Here is a 24,325-nt window from a genome sequence, read left to right as displayed (position 1 = left end):
CAGTGTATGTTATGGACATTTTGCAAATGTTTGCATGAGGAGCCTATTTGATAAGACAGATGATGTAACAATATAATGTTGTAAAAAAAAAACTTGAAAACAGAAAACTGACACTTCTGTTAATCATCCAAATGTTCATAATTATTTGCCAATGAGGATAATCCAAAAAAGGCCAAATATTGGAGGGTTGTTGGCTTGGCAGACATATCAGTCTGTCACTCTTTGTTTCCTCACAGCAAAGCCAAACTGGAAACAAAATGAGTTAAAGATGTGGCACCCACATATGCATGACATACGAGCTGATAATGTGTTTAGTCTGGTAAACTTTTATAATAACTTTAACATTTATATGATGGTTTCATGACATTTCTTGGCATTACTTTTCAATTCCCAAATCACCACACTTTTTGCAGTGGAAATTAACATTTTGAACATTTTTGAATACATTTTCACTCTTTAGTCTTGCTTGGCATTATATAATGTATAATAATAAAGTGACATCAGCAGTTCATGCTCCTGTTTCTGAGGGTACTGAAAATCTAAGACTACACTTTGTTCATAAAAAAGTTTAAAACTTGTTTTGCACTGCTTTCTTGCCCGCATTGCCCAGGCGTGAGATGAAAGCTGAACTGAACTGTTTTCTTCTGAGCGTCACTGAAAGGCTCTCCACTAACCGCTGTGTGTAATGCACACGGCGCACATGGAAGAATGGAGAGCGATAAGACCCATAGATCAGTCTAAATGCACAGAGATGCATTATACCTACAGCAGATAAAACAAACTTCAAACGGTCTTTTATATCAACGCGTATCCTTGACTGCATTGGAGAGTTTGGAATATTATTGCGTGCGTTTTACGCGGATCTGGATAAGTCTGTTTTAGAGGGGATATCACAGCGAACCGCACGGGGTTGCTATTATTAGAGGCAGTTTGCACGAGTAAGTTAAGGTTGCATATCATGGGTTATCTTCTGGCATTAATATTAGCGCTCTCCCTGAGCGCATCATGGGGATGCCAACTGCCCCACGACTGGAGACCTCAGACGGAAGCGTGCCGCGCCGAGCTCGCGGAGATCATAGTTTTTGCCAAGGTGCTCGCCCTTCATAAGGAGTCTTACAGCCTGTACAACTACCTGCCGTGGCAGTACGACACGGATCTGTTCTTCTCGGCGGAGATCGAGCTGTTGTGCGATCAGGCATGGGGAAGCATGCTGGAGGTGCCAGCCGGCTCCAGGTTCAATGTCAGCGGGCTGGGATATTTCCCCTGCTACTCGTACAGCGTCATGGAGAACAACTCCTACTATTTCTTTTTGAGGTGAGAATGATTAAATGTTATTACCAATTTTAAATGTCAATACTGGCTCGTCTTAAAGATGCACCTAATGTTTTGCTAAACAAAACAAAAAAATAAGAACAATTTAAAAAAAAAGAAGATGACTAAGACTAAGATGAAGAAATAAAGACTTAAAACAAATCAGTCTTTTACATTGAGGGTCGCCCCCTCATGGGCACTGCCATACTGAGATCACTTGACTAGTAATGCAACTGACTAACAATACTGATACATATGATATAGTATACAGTAATGAATGTGCTAAAAGCATAAACAACAGGTATATCTAAACAGAACAAGTAAACAAAACAATATAATGATATAAATTCTACAGGCACCACATAGGGTACAACGGGGCTAAAGGCCCATTTGACTTTTTTTTTTTTTTTAAACCACTAGATGGCACAAAAATTCAGCTCAGCACTTTTCTTAAGAACTGCTTCTGATGATGCACGTGGAAATGTGTCTGATCCTTGACACGATCATTATCTGATCTATAAATGAGAATCGATAAAAATGATTGTCTATATTTTGAGACAAGTGTATTGTTATGATTTTGTTCAAGATAATTAAAGCAACTGTTTTTCAATAACGGAAGAATATGTAAAAAGTATGGTATTTGGTACCCCTGCTGGGGCTACAGGTATAACAATTAACATAATAATAAATAGCTGGCTGGCTGACTTTTCCATTTGTTGACATAACATGGTTAGATTCAGATGGTAAATGTCATATATTAAGTTGGGTGTCCATCTTAGAGATAATCACTATATTTATAATGAAACCATTATATTTAAAAATGTGATATTAATCAAATAGGCTAAATAGCATATTTTTGTTAATACTGTAAAACTACTGTACTTTATATTAAATTATTATAGGATCTTACTTTCAGAATCTTTACTTTAAAATGTTTCTGTATTTTTATAATTAACATATTTTGGTGACACAATAACTATTGTACAAACATCAAAATTAATCTTAAATAGTACAAAGTTTGCTAAAGTGATTGTTTTGAACAAGTATTAAAGTCCCCCTGTAGTCAATAATTGTATCCCTTAAAACTCATCTTTGATCACCAAAATTATATATTTAAATGTTTTTCCTTAAAAAATAATAGCTTGAATGTAACTCTACACCCTTGCCTCATGTAGTATAAGTAGTACCATGAATATGCAAATTTACCCCGCCTCCACTCACTCACAGCAGCTCAGAGATCCACTCATTGACGATCACACGTTGACTTGATTGGTAATAAGGTAGTTTGTGACGTCAGAAAAACCAGCGATTTCAAACCGCGTTTTTGAGACTGACTTTGTTTCACTGCAGCTTTAAGGAGAAAATACTCAGCAACGGTGTTGACCTATGAATTTGCAAATGGTATGTCTTAAAGCTGCACTGTGTAAGATTTTTTCCCATCTAGCGGTGAAATTGTATATGACTACCAACTGAATATTACTTTCTAGCCCCTCCAATTCCGAGGCGTTTTAACTAGGGCTGTCAAAATAACGCGTTAATTTCGATTAATTAATCTGAGAAGAAATAACGCGTTAAAAAAAATAACGCAGATTAATCCATTCCGTTTTGACCTTTGCGGAGCCGTTCTAGCGTTCGTGTAAAAATAAGGAGGGAGACAAGAACGCGCTGCTTGGATCATTGTTTGGAACATTTACTTTTAACAAACGGAGTTCGTCAAACTCTAAAGTAGGCCTACAACATCAAAAAGCATCCAGGAGTCAGTGTGTGCGTGAGTCGGCGAGTGTGTCTGAGAGAAAGCGCGCTTGTGTGTGTGTGTGTTGTAACTTTTCACGCGCTCTCACGTCACACAACCATTTTCTCACGCACAGAAAAATCGCGCACCAAAGAGAGGACACGGAAACAGACAAGACAGAGCACGTTACTTATGATATTAAAAAAATCTCAGCTCTCAGATTCTGTTAATTTTATTACGAAAATCAAACTATACCGTTTTGGCGCTTGTAAATGTGAAATGACAGATCCCTATAGCGGCACGTGAACCGATCATCTCTAGCTAATAGTAAATAAACACGAATGACCAATGTTGAAAGATACAGTAGGGCAGCCTAAAACTTACCGAAATGTATATTCCTCGATCAATCAGTGTTTTTCAACCGCGAAAAGAGGTCAATAAAACAGCTGGAGAACAATTATGTCACATAACATTTAGCCCTAAGTTACCTCAGGAAATCCATTTCATGACCATATAGCATGTTATAGTTGGCTATAAAAAAGAGCTATAGAGAGTATTTTTCAAAATGTATGTAGCCTACTAGTATATTACTTATGGATTATATTTTTACTTATATCAAAGTTGTTATTTGTAATAAACAAGCATTATATTTAATTTGAGCTATTTTTAACCTTAAATACTACCAGCTGATATGGCTCTCTGTATTTTTACAGCATTGGGTGAGATTTTTTTTTCTTGAGAAAAATGAATGCCTATCTTGTGTACCTAATATTTATCCAAATGAGTCAATATTGCATCAAATCACAATAATTAAATTAAAATGAAATCGTGAAATTTGTGTCAAGCAATAATAATAAAAACGTAGCTTACCAGAAATTGTACCATGTAAACATTGTAAGATTGTGTATGCGATTAATTTAGATTAATTAATTACAGAGTATGTAATTAATTAGATTAAAAATTTTAATCGATTGACAGCCCTAGTTTTAACTCCTACGGTGGCCGTATTATTTCAAGATTAACATGGCTTCTAGTTCGACTTCGTCCATGAGTGTTCCTTCAAGTGATGAGGTTCCCTTTCAAGGGAACTCGCATTGCGTCGATTGGCGCTAAGGGAACGCTTTGCGTGATGATGTATTGAAGAACATGTAAAATCAGTCCAATGGCGTGACGGGACGTCAGAAGCGGTTTACATCATGAACCAGGAAGTATAAAGCCGGTTCAAAACCCAGCCGCGACAGCTTTTGTGTCTTCACAAGCGCTCTATGTGAAATTGTCCTTGTTATTTGGTGTTGTCTGTTATATAATATATATGTATATATATATATATATATATATATATATATATATATATATATATATATATATATATATTTATAAGACTATGGCGAGCAAGCAGCAGTTTAGAGTGTGTGTGCACCCCTGCCCGCGTTATTTAACGGGTGGGTACACACACACTTTATGTGTTGTTTGTTTGGGAGAGGAGCATGCACAGTCAGCGCTCGAGGGCGCTGACTGTGAGCACTGTATTGTGCTTCCCTTGCGGACACTCCGATCCCGCCTGGCGTTTTTTAACGAGGACGCCCAGGCTCGCGTTCCCCAAGGCTCAGGTCCCGCTGCTGCCGAGGCACAGAAAAAAGACTTCAGACTTGGGGTTCGCAAATGGATCTGTCAGCGGGGTTAGAGACGGGCTCTGCCGTATCTCTGACTTCACCTGACAGATCTAATGCCTCGTATCAGGGTTCGGAAGCACGCGCTGCGGTTTCTTCCACCCCGATACAGGCAACAAACACTACAGCTATCCAGTTCCGAGGGACTGGATGTTGTTAGTGTTTATGCTCGTGATACTGAGGATTCGCCACCTCAGTCTCATGCTTTTGAGGAGCTCGTTGAGCTTGTAGCGAGAGCGGTCGATTGGCCGGCAGATAAGCAGGACGTTCGTTTAAAAAACAAACTAGACAAACGTTTCCTTTCCTCTCGTTCACAATCTCAACACCTGAGCCTTCCGTTCCCGATCTCCACACTGAGGTGTCGAGATTGTGGAAGAAACCTGTGTCATATAGAATGTAGTGCACAATCATTACACTACTCTTCTATTTCACAACATAAAGAGCACGGATATGGGGAAATGCCGAAGGTGGAAGAGACGTTCGCGAGCTATCTCTCCCCTGAATCTGTATCTTCCCTTAAAGCCACATTATTACCCACCAAACCAGTTAGAGTATCTTCAGCTTTGGTGGGGAAGGCTTATTCAGCGGCTGGTCAGGCTGCAGCATGTCTTCACACAATGTCGCTGCTGCAGGCTTACCATGCTGAAATGTTAGGAGACATTAATGAGGGTGGGGCTATTGGCCCGAACGCAGTTTGCGAACTGCGTCGAGCCACAGATTTGTCTCTCATGGTCGCCAAGGAGACGGCTATTTCTATCGGCCGGTCTATGGCAGCCCTGGTGGCCACTGAGAGACATTTCTGGCTCAATTTGAGCAATATTAAAGAAAATGAGAAAATATTTTTTATGGATTTTCCTATCTCTTTATCTGGCCTCTTCGGCGACGCAGTGATCACGGTCGTCGAGAGGGTTCAGGATTCAGGAATTAGCCATACGAGAAACGGCTGCCTTCCAAAAACCTCTCCCTCGCCAGACTCATGTCTCCGGGGTTGCTGAGCTGGAGCAGCCCCAAACTTTTATAAACCGTGCCACACAAAAACAGAGCATGGCTCCCGTGCTCCCCCACAAAAAGACTGGGGACACGGAAAGCGCGCTCAACAGCAGCCTTCAAGGGATAAGACGGATCTGAGGACCGTCGTTATTTCCAAGAAAACTGCAAAGAAAAGGCCTGACGTCCGAGGGCGCAGGTTCCCCAGTTCCACACCAAGCAGACAGTTCCCCAGTTCCCCACCAAGCAGAGCGGTTAACACCTCATTTTACGGTGCCCGTCTCCCTTCTGTGCCCTCGGGGTACCGTTATGCTAACCCTGCCACCTCGTGTGTTACAGGGCGCAGCTGTTTCATCGTTCCAGAGAAGGATGGGGGGTTGCGTCCCATTTTGATTTTAATAGTTCTGTACGTTTCCGTCATGTACTAAAGTTCAAAATGTTGAGACAAATCGTGCCACAGATCAGCTCCGAGGACTGGTCTGTCACGAAAGATCTCAAGGACGCATACTTCCATTTTTCCATCCTTCCATATCACGGGAAGTTCCTGAGATTTGCTTTGGGGGGCAAAGCATACCAATATCGAGTTCTTCCGTTCGACCTAGCACTATCACCCCGCACTTTCACATAATGCGTAGATGCAGCTCTGGTGCCACTGTGTCCTCAGGGTATTCGCATCCTGATCTACATCGACTATTTTTCGATTCTAGCTCAGTCGCATCTGTTGGCGGTTCGGCATCGAGATGTTGCACTCACCCACATGAAAGATCTGGGGTTACGGCTAAACGCCAAGAAGAGTGTGCGTTCTCCATTAAAGAGGACCACTTTTCTAGGGGTAGTGTAGAATTCTATGTTGATGCGGGCGCGCCTGTCTCCGGCACGCATAGAGTCCATCCTGTCAGCTGTGGAAAGAATAATGCTAGGCCCGTCACTCACTGTGAAACAGTTTCAGAGACTGTTGGGTTTGATGGCAGCAGCGTCCAGCATGATACCGTTTGGCCTGCTGTACATGAGACCCTCGCAGTGGTGGCTCAGGACCAGAGGTTTTTCCCAGAGGGGCAACCCCTTTTGCATGATCAGGGTTACGCGGCGATGCCTACGTGCCCTGGTTATGTGGAAGAAACCTTGGTTCCTGTCCCAGGTCCCCATGTTGAGAGCTTCTTGTCGTCGCAGGATGCTAACGACAGATGCCTCCTTCACGGGCTGGGGGAACAATCCTGGAAGGACGCTCAGTTCAGGGTAAGGGTTTTCCCCGAGGGGCAACCCCTTTGGCATGATCATGTTACGCGGCTATGCTTATGTGCCCTGGTTATGTGGAAGAAACCTTGGTTCCTGTCCCAGGTCCCCATGTTGAGAGCTTCTTGTCGTCGCAGGATGCTAACGACAGATGCCTCCCTCACGGGCTGGGTAGCGATCCTGGAAGGACGCTCAACTTAGGGCCTATCAGACCTCAGGGGCCACCATGTGTGGGTCCACACAGACAGCACATCGGTGGTCACCTATATAAGTCATCTAGGAGCAGACATCCTGTCAAAACAGGGGCTGAGGACCGGGGATTAGATGTTCCACCCCGAGGTGGTGGAACAGATCTGGAGGGAGTTCGGCAACACTCAAATTGATCTGTTTGCGTCTCGAGAGACGTCTCACTGTCCACTCTGGTTCTTCCTCACGCATCCAGCCCCTCTCGGACTGGATGTGTTGGTACAGACGTGGCCGAGGCTGCGTTTGTATGCCTTTCCCCCGATCGCTTTGCTCCCAGGAGTTCTGGAGAGAGTACGCAGGGACCATCTGCGCCTACTTCTTTTAGCCCTGCGGTGGCCGGGCAGAGTACGGTTCCCAGATATATTGTCTCTCCTCTACGGGCCTCCTATAGAGCTTCCCGTCAGGAGAGACTCTCTGTTCCAAGCAGAGGGCTCTATATTTCACCCTCGTCTCGAACTGTGGAACCTGTGGGCTTGGCCTCTGAGGGGGCCCAGCTCATAGGGTCAGGTCTCTCAACCGAGGTTGTGGAGACCATTATACAATCCAGCTTTTATGCTCTGGACTTGGACTCTACACCAGGGTCCCGAGTGATCTCGTCCTAGTGCTGCTCGCTCTGATTTCACACTGGACAGGCACTTCTCGCTATGGTGGCGTTGGTATAGACGTTCCCTTAGCGTCAATCGACGCAATGCGAGTTCACTTGAAAGGGAACGCCTCGGTTACGACTGTAACCTCGGTTCCCTGAAGAGGGAACGAGATGTTGCGTCACCTGCCATATCTCCTGCGTGCCTGTAAGCGACTTGTTCAGACCCTATGAAGCTGTCGCGGCTGGGTTTTGAACCAGCTTTATACTTCCTGGTTCATGACGTCACCCGCTTCTGACGTCCTGTCACGCCATTGGACTGATTTTACATGTGCTTCAATACATCATCACGCAAAGCGTTCCCTTAGCGTCAATCGACACAACGTCTCGTTCCCTCTTCAGGGAACAGAGGTTACAGTCATAACTGAGGCGTTACTTTAGAAAACTATTACAAATTGCATTTAGTCAGTTAACATGTAGGTTATGACGTCTATGTAAAACGAATAATAGTTTTACATTTTCGTTATTTTGATACCATTTCATTGCTAACATCAGCTATCAGGTTCCCAAATGAATGCAAACTAATGTTAGTAAAGTATCAGTGCTATCGTTATTCTGTATTTTGTACGAGATTAATAGTGTAAGACAAAGTTTACAGGGTAGGCTACATGATTTTATCCGTGAGCAGAGTCAGAGATCAGTTGGTGCGAGGGAAAGCTAAAGGTAGAGGGAAAGGTAAACTTGGCGACTGTTACATCCTCGAGAAAAGGCGTGATCCTCCATCTTCAACAGGCTTTCAAATCTGTGAAAAACAAGTCCGTGAACAAGAACTACAGAACTTTCGCCGGAAGTTGTTTTGAACGCTGTGTGGGAACGCTGTGCGCATCTAGCTGCCGCTCCACGCTTCGTCGTCTATTGTTTACGTTTGGTGTGCCCACTTCTTGGACAGTTGATGTTTCCCTTTCTGCATCCTTCTACAAACCGGACTTAATTTTTGTTGCTGTTACCGTTGGGAACTCTTTGCTGTCAGCCTGCTACGAGCCCTCTCACCCCTCTCTCCTCCATCTGTTGGACTGACTGTGAGGTGAGTTAACACTCTTCTTACCAGTAGTTCGATTAGCTTGCTGTCAGGTTGGGTAGCTTTCCTCTCCGTAAGCTTTTATAGATGTTGTGATGGTTGTGGTCCTGGCTAACGTAACTTTGCTGATAGCTGACTTTCTCATGGCGATTACAAACACACCAAAGGCTTTAGCACTCGTGCTGTCTCTGGTCTCCCTTATTTTTTCTGGATTACCTGGATTTTGGATACCTGTCACGTGATCTCAGGGCGCTTAATCGGCACCCACGCCTCGACTCTGAAACGTACGGGCACTGCCGCTCACTCGGGATCACCCAGCGCCCGCGCTACGTGCACCGTTCAGTCCGTAGGATCATTAACTATCAGCAATCAAAACCAACTGTGATCCTATGCATCTGGTCAAATAACAGAACTCTGGTCAAACCGAAACGCCTAGTAAGCAACTGTCGACCACCGTGATCGCTTGTCTGCATAAAAAAGTCAGATTTCAATGTCAATTTAGCTGATAACTCAGATGTGCTGCAAAACCACCTTGCTCTGCTTATAACTGACAAAAACCTGGATATGATATTCCTTACTGAGACCTGGCAAACACCGAATTACTTCATGCATCTTAATCTGCTAACACCATACGGATACCAGCACCTGTCTAAGCTGCGGTTATCCACTAAGGGGGGTGGTCTTGCGGTCATCTATCGCAACTCCATAACACTTACTCAACTGGACTTTCACACTACTACGACTTTTGAATATATGGTTTTGAAAATTTCCTCGAACAGTCCCCTAACAATCATCCTGATTTATAGAACACCCGAACAGCAAAACATTTTTTTCTCTGAACTAAGTGAACTACTAACGCTAGCCTGTGATTCATCATCCAAGGTCATCTTGCTTGGTGACTTTAACATTCACGTTGATACTCCCTGTTCAAATAGGACTCAATTAATGACTGTTCTGGACTGCTTTGAACTTTATCAAAATGTTAACTTCCCAACTCATACTCATGGCCACACACTTGACTTAGTTTGTACATCTGGCTTGAATGATATCTCCATCAATGGCCTGGTTACTCCTCTGATCACAAGCTTATTACCCTTGATCTTACATTAACTTGTGTAACTAAATGTACTGACAATATTAATATCTCTTATCGTAAGATCAATGTTATTAATGCTAGTATGTTTGCTGCATCTATTACTTCTGCTATTTCTGATGTTTTTGATTTCACGTGATTGCTGACGTTTTAGATGAGCATGCTCCAATTAGGACTAGGTCTGTTCCCTTGTCCCACTCTTCGCCGTGGTTTAATTCTGAGCTACGTGCTATGAAGGGCTAAGCAGGGCTGAGCCTGGTTAGTACCTGGATGGGAGACCTCCTGGGAAAAACCAGGTTGCTGCTGGAAGAGGTGTTAGAAGAGGCCGGCAGGGGGTGCTCACCCTGTGGTCTGTGTGGGTCCTAACGCCCCAGTATAGTGACGGGGACACTATACAGTCAAAAAGCACCGTCCTTCGGATGAGACGTTAAACCGAAGTCCTGACTCTCTGTGGCCACAAAAAATCCCAGGATGTCCTTCGATAAAGAGTAGAGGTGTAACCCCGGCATCCTGGCCAAATTTGCCCCTGGGCCTCTGTCCATCATGGCCTCCTAATCATCCCCATACATTCTGATTGGCTTCATCACTCTGTCTCCTCTCCAACAGTAAGCTGGTGTGTGGTGGGCGTTCTGGCGCAATATGGCTGCCGTCGCATCATCCAGGTGGATGCTGCACATTGGTGGTGGTTGAGGAGATTCCCCCTCCAATGTAAAGCGCTTTGAGGTCCCAGAAAAAGCGCTATATAAATGTAACAAATTATTATTATTATGAAAGCAAGAGGCAGACAGCTGGAATGTCTCTTTCGGAAAACCAATCTGACTGTACACTATCAAGCATTTTCGGACCATATGAAGCTTTACAAAACCGCCTTAAATACAGCTTACTCTTCCTATATCGCTAAAATCATCACTAACGCAAACAACAGGCCAAAAACACTATTTAGCATTGTAAATAAGCTTGTTCAGGCACCTGCGCACAGTGCCTGTCTACAAGAATCTGACGACTTGTGCTGTTCTTTTCTGCAACACTTTCAGGGAAAGCTGGAGGCTTTACGTGGGACTTTTAGTGATGAGCCGACCACTTCTAGTTGTGAGCAAGCTCAGATACAAACACTTAATAACTTTATGTTGACCAACCCCATCTTGATTAGTGAAATGATACAGAAATCCAATTCTTCTTCTTGCCGGCTGGATCCTGCACCTACAACCCTTCTGAAACACTGTACCTCTGTCATTTCTGCTCCTATCTCACATCTTGTAAACATGTCTCTTCTCTCTGCCTCTGTTCCAGTCTCACTAAAGATGGCTGAAGTTACTCCAATTCTTAAAAAAACATATCTGGACCCAACTGACTACACTAGCTATCGCCCAATCTCCAATCTACCGTATGTCTCAAAAATCATGGAAAAGGTTGTCGCCACTCAATTGCAGTCATATCTATCTCTCAACAATAGTTTCTATTTATTTCAGTCTGGTTTTCGCCAAAACCACAGTACTGAAAGTGTATTAGCAAGGGTTATCAATGACCTTTTACTCTTTGGTGACTCGGGAAACCTTTCCTTACTTTTACTACTCGACCTCAGCTCAGCTTTCGATACTGTCTGCCATAAAGTCCTACTCATGCGCCTCTCAGAGATTGGTATCTCAGGAGCCGCGTTATCCTGGTTTTCCTCCTATCTGACGAATAGGAAATACTACATCATTATGTACAATCACAAATCTCCCACTGTCACCTTCAAACAAGGTGTTCCACAGGGATCAGTTCTCGGCCCTTTACTATTTATTATTTACATTTTGCCTCTCGGACAAATTATGCGCCGCCACGGTTTTCAATACCACTGCTATGCCGAAGATATCCAAATATATACTGCTTGTCAACCGGATTCTATTCTCCAGACCACATTACTATCATCATGTATTAATGAATTAAAGACCTGGCTCAACTCCAATTTCCTCAGTCTGAATCTGACTAAAACAGAAATATTAATCACTGGCCCTCCATCTCTAACAAAAAATTTAAGTAGTATTCCCAGACTTGACCTTGAAGCTACATCAATAATTCCATCTGCCACTGTCAAAAACTTGGGTATCATTCTTAACCCTGCACTGACGTTCGACACTTACATTAGTCAACTTTGTAAAGCGTCCTTTTTTCATCTGCGCCGTATTGCCAAACTCCGTCCCTATGTCAGCCCAAAAGATGCTGAAGCACTAGTACACGCGTTCATCATATCTCGCCTCGACTACTGTAATGTTCTTTTTTCTGGACTACCAGCACACTCTATCTCACGTTTAAAATATATTCAAAACTCTGCCGCAAGACTACTAACCTACACTAAAAAAACTGCCCATATCACTCCAATTCTGTTCAAACTGCACTGGCTACCCGTGTCATCCCGTATCACTTACAAAATTCTTCTGCTTACTTTTAAGTCACTCAATGGTCTTGCTCCAGCCTATCTCTCTGACTTACTTTCTCCTAGGGCTGGGCGATATGGACCAAAAGTCATATCCCGATATATTTTGGCTGAATATCGATATACGATATATATCCCGATATTTTTTTCGCAAAGTGAGAGCAAATGTTCAGTCAAAGTCAAAGCCAAATATAGTCTTCACTGAATAAATTATACATTGATTCATATTAAAGCTACTATTAAAGTTCTCAGTCAAGAGCAGTGAGTGATTTCCTCTGTGTTTTTGTTGTTTTATTAACATTAAATAGATAGTTCTCCCAAAAATTTTAATTGTCATCATTTACTCTCTCAAGTTGTTTTAAACCTGAATAAGTTTCTTTGTTCTGTTGAAGGTAATTGGAAGAATGTGGGTAACCAAACAGTTGATGCACTCCAGTTTCCATAGTATATTTTCCCTATGGAAGTCAATGGGGACCCACATTCTTCAAAATATCTTATTTTGTGTTCAGCACAAGAAATAAATTAATACAGGTTTGGAACAACATTACAGTGAATAAATAATGACAGAATTTTTATTTTTGGGCGAACTATACCTTTAAGGACAAGCAGCTGCATGTTTACTACTAGGGCTACTGTCTCTTTAAGACCTGTACGCGACGCGTCTATACACGCATTTGGCAAGCAGATTTCTCTCAATTTTCTCAGTTTGCTTTCAGTTTAGACATAACCAACTTTCCTTATGTAAACTTGTGTGTTTTTGAGAGTATTAGCAAAATAAGACTCGAAAGATAACTTAGTCCAGTAACCAGGCGCTGTTTGTTAGACAGGCTTTTAGTGCATGTGCGGGTGCATGTGGGTGTTCGTGCTCAGTAAAGCGCATGTTAGAACAGCGCAACAGCAGTGAATGACATGTTTAACCGGCAAGGCTTTAAAGCAAATGCAAATAATTAACTTTTGTGAACTCACTGAGCTGATGTGTCCCTGTTCCTCTGTGTTAATATTTGATGTGAGTATTTGTCGCGTTCTACACTAATGCTGTTGAGACGGAGGCGCCAGAACTGCTACTGATAGAATGCACAATATACTATATATTTCTACAAAAGCAGTCAGCAGCTTGCTTGGAGCAAGGATTATAGCGCAAATTTGAACTATATCGATATATGCGATATGGTCTAATTCCATATCACATTTAAAAATATATCGATATATTTTTTTTATATCGATATATCGCCCAGCCCTACTTTCTCCTTATATTCCCCCTCGAACTCTCCGATCTTCTGGCTGTGATCTCCTATGTGAGCGGAGATTTCGTCTATCGTCTATGGGTGGCAGGTCTTTCTCTGTTATAGCCCCTAAGCTATGGAACTCTCTTCCGTTGGCTCTCAGGACAACAACCACGTTGCACGAATTTAAGTATAAACTCAAAACACATTTGTTTAACCAGTTTTTCAGTCATGAAAATTTTAATTTGACATAACACAGTCACAATGATAACTTAGGCTCCAATACTTTTGCATCTTTAGTCTAACTGCCCACTAGGCTGTCTGTAATTAATGTTTGTTGTCTCTGTTTTTATGTTTGTATTGCAAATGTAATGCGACTTGCAACTGCAATCGCTCATTACTTGGACTGGGCAAATGTCCATTGTCCGTTTATATGTAAACTGCTTGCTATTTACTGTCATTGTGAAGCGTCCTTGAGCTTGGGAAAGGCGCTATATAAATTAAACGTATTATTATTAAATCTGCCGGCAGTCGAGAGTAATCTCCCCCTCGCATTCGTCACGGTGCCACTGACTGTATAAGCGCGACAGGCAAAGCTTGAATTTCCAGGTATGTCCCTCTTTGGCTAATGTATTTTCAAGATGGAGGTGCAACATGGCTGCCGCCAGTCGAGCGACTCGTTTGTATGTATTCTGAATGACAGATTCTACACTTACAAGAATACTTGATTAGTTGGTGATAGTAATTACACATGAATGAGCACATATAATTTTGAAAGAACAGTGTTTTTTGCTAAGAATCAACTTTAAAAAATTACACCGTGTAGCTTTAAAGCTTACAAAAACACAACATAGACATATAAACAACATTAAAAGCTTGATTTTCACCACAGGGAATTGAACTTTATTAAACACATTATTTTAGCTAAAGTATTTGTATAAATATTTTGTGCCTTTTACCCTGTGTGAGGTAAATGGCCCACCTCATAAGCCCCTTTCACACATCGCGTTGATCCCGGGAAATTGCCGGGAAATTGCCAGAACGCCTTCTGTGTGAACGCAAACACGACCCGGGCTTGATGCTGGGATCGATGACAGGGTTGGGGACCTAGTAACATTGCCGGGATCAGTCCCGGAACGCGCGCTGTGTGAACAAAAGCCGTAATCAATGCCGTGTCGCAATGATTACGCTGACGTGAAGTGAAAAAAGGCTAGTAAAACGGTACGTAATGCGTTAGTTTATGATCGAATCAGAGAAAAAAATGCACAAGCGTGGTTTCTCCAGAGAGAAATCGTCTTTGGTTACGTATGTAACCCTCATTCCCTGAGAAGGGAACGGAGATGTTACGTCGGATGACGACGAATGGGGTTTCGCTTAGAAAGCCTATCAACTTCGAGCCTATCAACTTCAGTTTAGACATAACCAACTTTCCTTATGTAAACTTGTGTGTTTTTGAGAGTATTAGCAAAATAAGACTCGAAAGATAACTTAGTCCAGTAACCAGGCGCTGTTTGTTAGACAGGCTTTTAGTGCATGTGCGGGTGCATGTGGGTGTTCGTGCTCAGTAAAGCGCATGATAGAACAGCGCAACAGCAGTGAATGACATGTTTAACCGGCAAGGCTTTAAAGCAAATGCAAATAATGAACTTTTGTGAACTCACTGAGCTGATGTGTCCCTGTTCCTCTGTGTTAATATTTGATGTGAGTATTTGTCGCGTTCTACACTAATGCTGTTGAGACGGAGGCGCCAGAACTGCTACTGATAGAATGCACAATATACTATATATTTCTACAAAAGCAGTCAGCAGCTTGCTTGGAGCAAGGATCATAGCGCAAATTTGAACTATATCGATATATGCGATATGGTCTAATTCCATATCACATTTAAAAATATATCGATATATTTTTTTATATCGATATATCGCCCAGCCCTACTTTCTCCTTATATTCCCCCTCGAACTCTCCGATCTTCTGGCTGTGATCTCCTATGTGAGCGGAGATTTCGTCTATCGTCTATGGGTGCCAGGTCTTTCTCTGTTATAGCCCCTAAGCTATGGAACTCTCTTCCGTTGGCTCTCAGGACAACAACCACGTTGCACGAATTTAAGTATAAACTCAAAACACATTTGTTTAACCACTTTTTCAGTCATGAAAATGTTAATTTGACATAACACAGTCACAATGATAACTTAGGCTCCAATACTTTTGCATCTTTAGTCTAACTGCCCACTAGGCTGTCTGTAATTAATGTTTGTTGTCTCTGTTTTTATGTTTGTATTGCAAATGTAATGCGACTTGCAACTGCAATCGCTCATTACTTGGACTGGGCAAATGTCCATTGTCCGTTTATGTGTAAACTGCTTGCTATTTACTGTCATTGTGAAGCGTCCTTGAGCTTTGGAAAGGCGCTATATAAATTAAACGTATTATTATTAAATCTGCCGGCAGTCGAGAGTAATCTCCCCCTCGCATTCGTCACGGTGCCACTGACTGTATAAGCGCGACAGGCAAAGCTTGAATTTCCAGGTATGTCCCTCTTTGGCTAATGTATTTTCAAGATGGAGGTGCAACATGGCTGCCGCCAGTCGAGCGACTCGTTTGTATGTATTCTGAATGACAGATTCTACACTTACAAGAATACTTGATTAGTTGGTGATAGTAATTACACATGAATGAGCACATATAATTTTGAAAGAACAGTGTTTTTTGCTAAGAATCAACTTAAAAAAATTACACCGTGTAGCTTTAAAGCTTACTAAAACACAACATAGACATATAAACAACATTAAAAGCTTGATTTTCACCACAGGGAATTGAACTTTATTAAACACATTATTTTAGCTAAAGTATTTGTATAAATATTTTGTGCCTTTTACCCTGTGTGAGGTAAATGGCCCACCTCATAAGCCCCTTTCACACATCGCGTTGATCCCGGGAAATTGCCGGGAAATTGCCAGAACGCCTTCTGTGTGAACACAAACACGACCCGGGCTTGATGCTGGGATCGATGACAGGGTTGGGGACCTAGTAACATTGCCGGGATCAGTCCCGGAACGCGCGCTGTGTGAACAAAAGCCGTAATCAATGCCGTGTCGCAATGATTACGCTGACGTGAAGTGAAAAAAGGCTAGTAAAACGGTACGTAATGCGTTAGTTTATGATCGAATCAGAGAAAAAAATGCACAAGCGTGGTTTCTCCAGAGAGAAATCGTCTTTGGTTACGTATGTAACCCTCATTCGGAGATGTTACGTCGGATGACGACGAATGGGGTTTCGCTTAGAAAGCCTATCAACTTCGAGTATTACAAAACGAGCCAATGGCAAAGAAATGCCATGGGTCTGCGGAATTTGCATGGCGTAACTCCGCACCACCTCATGGGTATAAAAGGAGGAAGCCGGCAACATGCAGATATGTTTCTTCGCTGAGGAGCCAAGACTGAGCTCAGGCGATCCCCGCGGTACAGCGGAAAGTGGCAGGAAGACGTAACGTCTCCGTTCCCTACTCAGGGAACGACGGTTACATACGTAACCAAAGACGTTCCCTTTCGTTGTCACTCCGAGTTACGTCGGATGACGACGAATGGGGTTACCAGTCTAATCACGCCACCTTCTCAGCTGTCTTCCAGTGCCCTGCGTAAATCGAGATCCCGTCGTAGACTGGACGAAGGACTCCATTTATCACAGGAATACCAAGGTACACTGGGAAGCATATCCCAAGCTAGGGGAAGTATGCAATTAATGCCAACCCAGAGGGGGGGGGGGGGGACTTAGAGAATACACATATGACCCGAAGGAAACATATGGAGAACACTGGGGTATCCAGCCGCAGGTGGAAAATTTCAACCCCAGGGGTGGCAAGTTGGCTTGCCAAGGGAAAGACACATGCTCAGAGAGGCTTACAGTGGAAATACACATGTGGGGGTCGCTCAGGGGAGGGACCATGCACACGGGAGGCACCTAGCCGGCAATAGACACTTGCGCCAACGTCAGGAGTGCTGGAGGAACTCAGGGCTTTCGGGAAAGCTCACCTGAGGAGAATATCGCACGTATCCAGTCCGTGGAGTGAAATGGCGAGCAAGCGAAGACACCTGAGCGGGTCGAGTACTAGCTGGTTGAAGCGAGTACATGAGAGGACACTGGCTCCACTGGATTGTAGAATCTGGCGAATGTGTTAGGGGTCGCCCAGCCTGCAGCTCTGCAGATGTCTGTTAGCGAGGCGCCATGCGCTAGAGCCCAAGAGGACGCCACACTCCGGGTGGAGTGGGCAGTCACACCAAGGGGGCACGGTCGACCTTGCTGCTGGTATGCCAAAGCAATGGCGTCCACTATCCAGTGAGACAACCTTTGATTGGAGAGAGCCTTTCCCTTCAGCTTCCCACCATAACAGACAAAGAGCTGGTCTGAGGTCCTGAAACACTGAGTCCTGTCGACATAGGCGCGGAGAGCGTGTACTGGACAGAGCGGAGAGCACGTACTGGACAGAGCAGTGCCAAGGCTGGGTCTGCCTCCTCCGGGGGCAGTGCTTGCAGGTTCACCACCTGGTCCTGGAAGGGAGTGGTAGGAACCTTGGGCACATATCCAGGCGGGGGTCTCAGGATCACGTGAGAGTATGCCGGCCCGGAGCAATCCGAGCGGCGTGACCGCGGCTGCAGATGCCATATGCCCCAGGAGCCTCTGAAAGAGTTTCAGTGGAACCGCACTCCTGCCCTCGAATTGTCTCAGGCAAGTCAGCAGTGACTGCGCGCGCTCGCTCGTAAGCTGCGCGGACATGGCGACCGAGCCGATGTCCATACCAAGAAAAGAGATCCTCTGCACGGGGCAAAGTTTGCTCTTCTCCCAGTTGACCCGAAGGCCCAGACGAGCTAGGTGCCGAAGCACTAGGTCCCTGTGTTCGCAAACCTGATCTCGAGAGTGAGCTAGGATCAGCCAGTCGTCGATATAACTCAGGATGCGAACCCCGTGTTCCCGAAGGGGAACAAGGGCAGCCTCGACGACCTTCGTGAAGATGCGAGGAGACAGGGCTAGCCCGAAAGGGAGAACCGCGTACTGGTATGCCTGCCCCTCGAAAGCAAACCGAAGGAACGGTCTGTGTCGAGGAAGAATGGAGACATGAAAGTAGGCGTCATTCAGGTCGATCGCTGCAAACCAATCCTGGGGCCGTATGCATTCGAAAACGCGTTTGGCGGTGAGCATCTTGAACGGCATCCTGTGAAGGGAGCGGTTCAGCACGCGCAAGTCCAGGATTGGCCGTAACCCACCGGTTTTCTTGGGTACAATGAAGTAGGGGCTGTAGAAGCCGGACCTCATCTCGGCTGGAGGGACAGTCTCGATTGCACCCTTCGCCAGCAGGGTGGCAATCTCTGCTCTCATGATGGGGGCATTGCCACCGACCAAAGGTGCGCGGACTCCCCTGAAGCGGGGAGGAGACCGTGCGAACTGAATCGCATAGCCGAACCTGACGGTCCGCGTTATCCAGCGGGACAGACGGGGAAGCTCTAGCCAGGCTCCCAGTAACTGAACCAGCGGGATCATGCGAACCACAGGCGTCCCCCCGGAGGGGCAGCGAAGCGGAGTAACTGGCCCAGACATGGACGGCATAGCGGCCCGGTGTGGGGGCACAGTTAGCAACCGCGCCCTGGCAGAGGGGGCCAGGGCAGGACCAGGCTGGTCGTCCCGCGGGGGCCTGCTCTGCCAGGGGTCTGGCGACAGAGGGGGACAGGGGCGAAGCGGTCCATGGACGGCAGCCGTGTCAACCGCCTCTGGGACAGAGGGGGGCGAGGAGAGCACGGCTTGTGGGCGGCGCTCTGTGTCGCCCGAGAACTCTGTGAGCTCAGGGAAGAGGGGATTGTTTCTGTTTTTAACCACATTAGGGTGCTGCCCATCCGTGGGTGAGCAGCGGGGAGTGGAGAACAAAAGATTCTCCACCGGGGGAAGGAGTGGTCCTGCTACCACCTCCTGAGAAACAATTATCATCCCTGAGCAGCCCGTCTCAGGAGCGCCGCTTGGCCCGGCGTTTAGCGGGGGGCGGGGCAGGAGAGGGCTGTGGCGCCTTCTTGCGGCTTCCTCCGCGACCGGCCCTGTGTGGAGGCTGCTGCGTGGTCCGGGCGGGAGCCGCAGGAGGGCGCCCTCGGCGGGAAACAGGTAGAGGCGTCTGCCCGGCCGGCTGGGTGGAGGCAGCAGCGGGCCGGCGGGGCAGAATGTGTTTGATGGCCTCGGTTTGTTTCTGGGCAGTTGAAAACTGTTGGGCAAAATCTTCAACCGCACCGCCGAAGAGGCCGGCCTGGGACAAGGGGGCGTTAAGCAGACGGGTCTGCTCCGCGTCCCGCATGTCGGCCAGGTTCAGCCACAGATGTCTCTCCTGGACCACAGCTGTGGACATCACCAAACCCAGGGAGCGCGTGTTAACCTTCATCGCCCGGAGAGCAAGGTCTGTCGCGGCGCGCAGCTTATCAAAGAGCCCTGGGTCTGTCCTACCCTCGTGCATGTCTCTGAACATCTGGGCCTGGTAGACCTGCAGAGTGGCCATAGCATGCAGTGAAGCAGCCGCCTGTCCCGCCGCTCTGTAAGACTTCGCCACCAGGGTCGACGAAAATCTACAGGCTTTGGATGGGTGCTTAGGCTCGCCCCGAGAAGAAGCACTCTGAGGAAATAGTTGCATGGCAACAGAGCGTTCAATTGGGGTAAGCCCAGTGTACCCACGGGCAACTGCCTCATCGAGGGGAGGAAAGGCGGATGAGACCAGCGAGCGGTCCCGAGAAGACAGGGGGGTCTTCCAGGACTTCGAGATCTCATCATGCACATCCGGGAAGAAAGGTATTGGGGTTTGCCGAGGACGAGGGTCGGTGGCCTTACCCAAAAACTAATCGTCCAGCCGCGAGCGCTCGGGACAGGGTGGAGGCCTCCACTCAAGTCCGATGCTCGCGGCTGCCCGGGAAAGCATGGCCGTCATCTCCGGATCAGACTCGAGCACAGCCGTATGCACACCAGAAGGTGGCAGCTGTGATGAGCCCTCACTTCCAGAAGACTCAAATCCGCCTAGTGATGCGGCAACAGACATGGCATCTTCCTCTGTAGCTTCAACTGAAACACGCGGGCCACCAGAGGGTAGACCCGCGGGAATCAGCAGTTCGCTAGCGGGCACCGTCATTGAAGAGTGGGGCTGGGGTCGCGGACACATAGTCGGCGCCTTGTTCCAGACCGTAAACCTCAGGTCACCCTGGCCACCAGCCGCAGAGCGGGGGTTGGATGAGGGGACTCTGACTGAGGGGAGTCTCGACCGTAATGACGCGATGGTCATGTTCCCACAGAGAGAACATGAGTCATCCACGAGCGCTGCTCTAGCATGATCAATGCCAAAACATACTATGCAACGCTCGTGCCCATCAGAATCAGAATCAGAATCAATTTTATTGCCAAGTAGTGTTGTGCACATACAAGGAATTTGCTTTGGTAATAAGGTGTTACCGAGGCTGCTATATCAGCGCCAACTTGAGAAAAAAAAAACAGCATGACATGAGGAGAGGTGAGGAGAAAAAAAGGCGACCCCCAGACTATGCTCCTGTAAGGAGAACAGTCTGGGAACAGGAAAAAACACCTCAGCAACATTAGCACATAAACAGTACACTCTACAAACAAGACATTGCAACATGGTGGGGAGTGGGGGATGGAGGTAGTCCAGCCCAGGCAAGCAGCATCCGGTCCTGCAGCCATTATGGCGCTGGTCACAGACCCGCCTGTCAGACTGGGGGTACGAAGCGGCGAAGGCGTGGGATGGGGTGTGGGTTAGGTGCATATCTGTGTATGTGTAAGTTCATGTGTGTGTAGGCCTGGAGAGAGTCGCTAAGCCAGCACCATAATCTAGGAGCCTCAGTCCGCAGGATTGTCATAGCGATACACAGCAAGTTGCCATGGAGACAACCTTGATCATGTCCCAGGCAGAGTCAACAATCAGCAGGTGTCTGAGGAGTCGGGGAAGGAATGCAAGAGCGGCTCACTGCAGTGCTCTTCCGGGAGAGTTGTTGTTCCAGCAGCGGCCTTGGCCAAGGCCAGTGCTGGTAGGGGGGTGCCGAAACAGATAAGATTGGGATTGTTTGGTCTTCGGGCGAGTAGCCGCATTCAATTTATGCAGGCTATTCTCCTGGTCCGTTTTGGTCTCTGAAACGATCCATTTGCCTTTGCAAAGCTGTGAGCTTCTCCATGATGTTATCCATAGTGTGGTTCATAGACCCAGTCTGAGTGCAGACAGCTCTGCCCACCGCTTCAATCATCATGGGCAGCCTTGCGGGGCTTTTGACAGCTGTCACCATCTCCTTAGTTCCTCGGTAAACCAGGGCAATGCCTAATCCAATCAGCAGAAGACCTGTTATCATGGTGCCGAATAGGTAGATATCTTCAACGTCCTCCACGGAAAGAGCCGCCAGACACACGACCCGCCACCTCTCCCACGCGTCCATCGTGTAGCCAGCTGCGAACGTCCCGGCAGGGCAGTCAGGTTCCCCCGAACCCAAGCTTCTGGTATCTGAGTCCGATACCAATCTGCCGCAACCAAAAGTACACGGGCGAGACATCTTTAAAAAGACGTGCCACGTGTAGGCTCTTTTAGTGAGAGAAAACTCAAGTGTTGAAGCACCCGGGGAGAAACGCACCGACTGGCAGACCACTGCAACAGATCAGCAGGAAGCACGCTCTCGCCGTAGATCGCCGTCACACCAACATTTGAGGTACTCGTTTGTGAAGCTGACAATTCAGAGATGGCTTGTGGAGAGAAGAATACACTTGGCTCCGAAGCGAAACCATATCTGCATGTTGCCGGCTTCCTCATTTTATACCCACGAGGTGCGGCGGAGTTACGCCATGCAAATTCCGCAGACCCATGGCATTTCTTTGCCATTGGCTCATTTTGTAATACTCGAAGTTGATAGGCTTTCTAAGCGAAACCCCATTCGCCGTCATCCGATGTAACTCGGAGTGACAACGAAAGGGAACGCAGCTCATAAGTAAACTATAGACGCTGCTGAGACATTACATGTCACATCGATGTCTTTACGTGATTTTTACAGGTCGTGTGTGAACGCTCTCTCTGATTCCGGAAAATCACTGGCAGTGTGAATGAACCAAAATCAAACGAACCCGAGTCAAATCCCGGGTCACTTTATCCGTGTATTTTCCGGAATCTCTGTGTGAAAGGGGCTATACATATACAGTATAAGATTTTTAAACAATCAAACCAACCACTTTTACACCAGCAGGCGGCGATATAACCCTAACCGTGAAGCCATGTTGGCTAGTCAGAAGCTGTCAGCAGCGCACAATCTGGCGTCAAACACAGCAGATAACGGCGCACACTCTGACGCCGCAAGGCAAAACCCCGGTTTTACTGTCTACACGACAACACTGCAAACGGCATTTCTGAAAATCCTCACCCTGGCAGGGGTTTTCAAAAATGTTTGGTTTCAGTGACCTGATACGGTGTTTCCATGTGGACGAACGGCTGAACCGCGTAAAAAAAGTCACAGTTATAAAAATACCCGTGTCCATGTGGACAAGGCCTTAGTGTGAAGTGACAGCAGTTGGTAAACAGGGCCTATAGGTTTCAGTAAAAGTCCAAAACCACTGATGCTATTGAGACAAATCAAATACAGATGAACAAAAATGTACTGTGCAGCTTCAAATGATGTAAACATACCTACTGTCTCACATAATTTATAGTTTGCATGCACTCATTTTCATCAGTCCGAATGAATTCAATCAAAATCCATTTTCTGAAAGACCTATATAAACCTTAAACTTTGCAATCCGATTCACATTTTCTTTTACATGTGCATTTATGTATTTTGAACAAAACTTCAGTGCAGAAAAGTGCTCTGGTAAACATCACAGCACAGCGTGTTTTTGAATCCAATCAAGAAGATAGTCGTATTTATGTTTTGACATGCTTAGTTTTTTTCCCCTATTGACCGGACTACACCACCCCTTTCAATTCGAACAAAATTTATTTCAAATTTTATTAAGAACACAATCAGATCGAATGAGGTCTTAATATGAAGGCTTTTTAATCCGACCGAGCCATTAATCTTATTACTTATTATTTCATTTGGGTGTATGTAAATGTAATTATTGTGGGAATGTGTGGAATGAGTCATCACTATGAGAGCACTTATGCATATATCTCATCACCATTTTTAGATAATTTAATGTTTGTGGCATTCAGGGTTGCGTGACATAAGAGTAAACAAACTATATTAACAAAAGTTTGCATGGAACAATGCATGAGTTTGCTTCAAACCTACATCTCGCTCCGTCTCAGAGCATTGGTGCTTCTAGGACACAACTGGCTGACAGCTGTGCTCATTGTTTCCTAAGAACTTGTGAATTTTTGTTTGCCTTTGGTTGGGTTGTGTCAGTGCATGGTCCACCAGGGATAATCAACAAAGAATGAATATTTGCCTAACAACCCAAATCTCCCTCTATTTTCTTTCTTAATGAATGGAAAATGACTAACTTTGTGTATAATGATCATGAATACTGTGTATAATGATCAAAACTTTTGTCAGACTTAATTAGCTCTGGCTTTTCTTTGTTTCTGTGTTTATAGTGAGAATGAAGTCACTCTGGCAGATGAACTTACAAAAGATGAGGTAGATAGAACAGAAGTGCAGCCCATTTGGATAGAGAGAGATATAATATGATTATATGATTCACTATTGTTGTGATTTCACTTTTTCGCAAAGACAAACACTTCAGAAGTGATTTA

At 45.6% G+C, this 24,325-nt stretch overlaps 1 protein-coding gene across 1 annotated transcript in view; it reads left to right on the top strand.

Annotated features, from left to right (window-relative positions):
* The first annotated feature begins 594 nt into the window (after positions 1-594).
* ccdc3b (coiled-coil domain containing 3b) overlaps positions 595-24,325 on the top strand; it is a 37,351-nt gene continuing 13,620 nt past the window's right edge. Inside the window, exon 1 of the mRNA XM_077202653.1 lies at positions 595-1,314. Coding sequence (XP_077058768.1) covers positions 959-1,314 — 356 coding nt within the window. The 5' untranslated portion in view covers positions 595-958. The remainder of the gene's footprint in view (positions 1,315-24,325) is intronic.

The sequence above is a fragment of the Siphateles boraxobius genome, unplaced genomic scaffold, assembly GCF_051911475.1.
Source record: "Siphateles boraxobius isolate OS27281-9 unplaced genomic scaffold, OSU_SipBor_1 5, whole genome shotgun sequence".
NCBI lineage: Eukaryota > Metazoa > Chordata > Actinopteri > Cypriniformes > Leuciscidae > Siphateles > Siphateles boraxobius.
Note: the sequence above shows the minus strand (reverse complement) of the source record. Positions and strands in the feature narration are given on the sequence as shown.